The sequence below is a fragment of the Mirounga leonina genome, unplaced genomic scaffold, assembly GCF_011800145.1.
Source record: "Mirounga leonina isolate KUSES-001 unplaced genomic scaffold, KU_Mleo_1.0 Mir_94, whole genome shotgun sequence".
NCBI classification, from domain to species: domain Eukaryota; kingdom Metazoa; phylum Chordata; class Mammalia; order Carnivora; family Phocidae; genus Mirounga; species Mirounga leonina.
Window position 1 is genome coordinate 51,925,879 of NW_023270855.1, and position 4,529 is coordinate 51,930,407.

Genomic DNA, 4,529 nt, shown 5'->3' on the forward strand with positions numbered 1-4,529 from the left:
GGAGAGAGGATGGGACAAGAAGGGTTTTACTTTCAGCCCGTACTTTTCTATGCTGATTTGAAATTAACAAGTAACCACCTTGACAAGGCTATGGTGTATTAAAAAAAACATCTTGTTGGATCTATTTTTAAGTAGACAAATATGGGGGGAGATAGCTCTAAGAGTAGGAAGAGCAAGGTATCAGGAAACAGACATTTCTGACATCAGGAGGGAGCTGAGTCCTAAGGACAGAAGGGAAGCCAAGAGGGCAGGTAGGAAGGTGTCTAATGGGGACCAAGGAAAGATCATCCTCCATGAACTACAGGCCAGCAGCACCCTAGGCAGCAGGCAGGTCTACCTCCCAAGAAGCTTGGTAGTGAAGTGAAGGCAGTAGACTGGGTGGGGCTTAGGGGGAAGGGGAGGAGCAGTAGGCTAGACTTGAACATGTTAATGTACTGCAAGACATCAGCCAGGTCAATACGAGAGAGGGGAAAAGGGATGGGGCAAGTTTCTGGGCAAAGCTCCTGAGAACGGCTCCAGAATGCAGCTCTGGGGAAAGGCCAACCTTGACCCTGGGATCTGCGGCCACGGGGAACACAGATGGGGTGTTTGGTGTCCTGTCTACTCCCACCTGGGGGAAGGTTGGAGACAGCTTAAAACACTTTGTGCCAGACATCCTGCTGTTTTAACCGCATTATCTCATTGAGATGTGGGTGTCATCATGGTGCTCCTTTTTAGAGTAGGAAAACGAGGATCAAAGAGGCTGGGTTCCCCAAATCCCACCACTAAAGACCAAAGTTCAGCCTATGCCACGCTCTCTCACTCTGTCCCCTAGGATTTCAAGAGTCCAGCAACTGTGGATGCTTAACCATGCTTTGGCTCATCTACATTCCACAACATGGCAATGAAGTAAACACTATCAGTTCCGGTTTGGATAAGGAAATGAAGTCGTAGAGAATTTAATTACCCTGCTCAGAATCACTATCAGGGGCAGAGCTGGGATTCCAACCATAGTCAGTCTAAATCCAGAACCTGTATTCCTAACTACTGTATCTACTGTCCTTACCCAGACACCCCTTGGTCTATTAGGATGACAATAATCCCACAATCTCTTGACCTTTACAGACCCATGGCAAATCCCAGAGCTGTAGGTGGGCTTCCATTCAGGCTCCCAGGCTGCTGGCTTACTCTTCCCTCAGGCATCCAGTTGATCCTGAGCTCTTACTGAGCAGCTGGGTACTGAGAGTATAGTGACAACCAGATGTCAACCCTCCCCACATCAGACAAGGCCTCACTCAAAAATGACAACAATGAAGCAACTTCTAAGATTTTATTAACATGAGTTTTTAAAAACAAGCATCCATTCCAGTGTGGGGGTGAGGGTGGGAGAGGAGGGGATGGGCGGAAGAAGAGGAGAGGGTAAGGCAGGGCATGTCCAGGAGAAGGAATTCTGCTCTATTGGTAATAAAGCTCCAGGTTCATCCCATCATGGATTTCATCTGAAGTAAAGGTGTTAAGGAATTCTCACTGTGGCCTCCATCTCCACCCCTCTCATCTTGCACGGGTAGGTCAGGGTGGCTTGAGGACTCCACCCAGGGCCAAGGAAGCCATTTGGAACTGGGTCATTTTGATCCCAAACTATTAAAAAAAAAGTTCACACTCCCTTTGCACGACAGACTCGCCTGAGTCTCACTCCACCCTGACCTCCTGTCCACACTCAGGTAGAGTTCAGTAATATATATTTTGACCTTAAAGTGTCTTCTGAGGGGCGCCTGGGTGGCTCAGTCGTTAAGCGTCTGCCTTCGGCTCAGGTCGTGATCCCAGAGTCCTGGGATCAGCCCTGCATCGGGCTCCCTGCTCGGCGGGAAGCCTGCTTCTCTCTCTCCCACTCCCCCTGCTCGTGTTCCCTCTCTCACTATGTGTCTCTCTCTCTGTCAAATGAATAAATAAAATCTTAAAAAAATAAAGTGTCTTCTAAGCCAAGTCAAAGTATTTCACCAACCACCCTCTTCCCCCAACAAAACAACTACATGGCTCCCATTTTCTAAACGCTTACCATGTGCTGCATACTAAGTTAAACACTTTATGTGCACAATCTCATGCAGACTCCCAGCACTGAACAAAGAGAACCAAGTCTGGTTATGTAGACGCTGCCCAAGAAGTCACACAAAGGATACAGTCCCCCAGAGACACATGGTCCTTAAAAATCGTGTACCTGCGGGATAGAAACCTTTTAGACAGAAGTCTACGGTGGCTTTTCATCCTGGAGGCAAGCTGAGGAAGCTCTGCCTAAGCCCGCAGGGCTCCCCAACCCAAACCTGACCTAGTCCCGTCCAGCCCCCAGCTCTGCACTGCACTCACCACTTCTTCAGGACGATCTTGTTCCAACGGGTGCCAGTTTGGGCTGCGATCAGCTTCTTAAGGTCCCCGATGGTGTCATCAGTGCTGGGCGCAGACGAGTTAAGGAAAACGGAAGGGAGAGGTAGAACGTGGAAGAGGGCATGCCAGGGCTGAAGGCACTCTGCCGGGACCCCATCCGCCCCCTCGCCCGGGTTTAACCGAAGTCACCCTACAACACAGACTGAGTTGCCTGGCTCCTGCCAAGCACCCCAGGAACCACTGCCTCTTGGCCGCCGGTGGATACTTGCACTTAACGCGGACCTTCTTCCCTAGACGGTCGTTGCAAACAACCTCGATCATCCTGTCTGGAGCTACACACAGCGTGGGGTGGAAGGCAGCAGAGTCAGGACTGCAGGGGTCTCCCAGGACCCTGACCCCGGGTTTGAGTCTTCTGTTTACCCCTCAACCTCCCGGATCCGCGTCCTCCCGGGCCTCAACTCCCAGGACCACGGACCCCAGGCAGCCGCGCCTCCCCCCTCAGGTCGCCTGAAGGCCCCGCCTCGCCTCTCGCAGGCGCGCACACCCCCGATGGCCGGGTCCCATCAGTTTTCCGCGACTCCGTAAATCTCTCCCCAGCCCCTCACCTCGAAACGCCTGGAACCAGCCGACGCCACAACCTCCTCGCTCGAGGGCGGAGCCGGGGTCAGAGTGGACTTTAAGAGCCGGAAGCGGAAGTGAACAACCGGAAGCGCCCGTCCCCGCTTCCCGCTCCCCTCCCACACCCCTCCGACTTCTTTCCGGTCCCAGGCCCGGGATGGGTTTGCGGTTCCCAGGCGCCCCTCGCGGTGCAGGGTTTAGGCAGGGGCTACCTGCCCGTCGGTGCGTGGAGCCAAGTTGGGGTCCCCGTCTGTTCGTGGCCGGGGAAGGGGCGTGAAAAGAAAGAGGTCAGGGGCCGGCGCCCAGTCCGTTGGAAGCTGTTGGTTGAGGCCCCTTAGATGTGGGGAGACGTCGTCTGGTGTGGGGTTTGGTAGGAACATCAGGGGAGCCGGGGACGTCCCGTGGGGGGTAGTGACTTCCCGTTTCTGAGCGCGACGAAGCCTCTTAGTTGAGCCTCTAGCCTCAGGGCTATGGGGAGCCTGGGTCGAGTCGTGCAGTCATCTCGTTTGGACCCCTACCTTCATTCAGAGCCGGGCCTTGGAAGCGTTTTGCTCACCCCTCCCCTTTAGGTATCGCTCCTGACGCCCCGGGACACCTGGGCGCAGACTGCAGTCAGTTAGCAAGGGAGCCGCCTGATCTCGTCCTGGATCCCAGCACTTGCTAGAATGGAGTCCCAAGTTGCACGCCAACCAGCCTCACAGGCAAGTAAACTGGAAACGGCACAAGTGCAAAATCACCCAGGTTTGCGTCTTCAAGGAAGATCGCTCCGGCCCGGTTGGGAGCACCTTGTACGAGATGTCAACCTTGCTTTTCGGTCCCAAAGCAGCCCCTCGACTGGTCTAGTTCTCCAGAGCTGGTGGGACAGGGGGCACCCCTAAGTTCAACCAAACAGCTGCCAATGGAAATGGAACCATTCAGCCGTTCTTTCTCAGCAGACAGGCTTTTCCCAGTTTGGTGAGCCTAAAGGGATTCACTCTGAAAATGAGCCACCACTTCTGATGTGCCCAATCCACCTTCTCAAACTGGGATGTGAGATTAGGTAGAAGACACGAGGGGCCATCCTGTGGAAAGGGCGGATGCTCTGTGACCTTTTGGCGGCTGACCTGACTTAGGGAGCTGGCTCAAGAGGTCCTACCACAAACACTAGGCTCAGGGGTCTTCCTGCTCAGAACTTTGACCTGTCATTCCTCTGAGAGTTCTTCTGAGTGCGCTTGAGAGGGCAGGGAATCTGAATGGAAAACTTAGGTTGGAGACACAGGCTTTGAATTTGGACAGATGAGTGAAAAACCCAACCTCACCCCTTAATATTAAACCGTATGATCTCAAGCAAGACAGTTACCCTCTCTGATTCTTATTTTCCTCATCTATGGAAATGGGATAGCAATTCCCACCCTAGGATTGTAGTAAGGATTGGTCTTGGACCAACTTCTGATGGTTCTTTAATAATTTGCGCAAGAACAGATGGGGCAAGAGGGGAGGTTGGAAGGTCAAAGGTGAGCTGAGGGGACTGATGTGCCTAAGGAAGTTTGGAAGGAACACAGCATTGCATTCAC

At 53.1% G+C, this 4,529-nt stretch overlaps 1 protein-coding gene across 1 annotated transcript; it reads right to left on the bottom strand.

Annotated features, from left to right (window-relative positions):
- Positions 1-1,399: 1,399 nt before the first annotated feature.
- UBL5 (ubiquitin like 5) lies at positions 1,400-3,062 on the bottom strand. The gene is made up of 5 exons (XM_034997257.1): positions 2,964-3,062; positions 2,624-2,690; positions 2,341-2,424; positions 2,157-2,194; positions 1,400-1,478 (listed from the first exon to the last, which is right to left on the bottom strand). The coding sequence occupies exons 2-5, from the start codon at positions 2,677-2,679 to the stop codon at positions 1,435-1,437; spliced, it is 222 nt and encodes a 73-aa protein (XP_034853148.1). The 5' UTR covers positions 2,680-2,690; positions 2,964-3,062; the 3' UTR covers positions 1,400-1,434.
- Between the last annotated feature and the right edge of the window lie 1,467 nt (positions 3,063-4,529).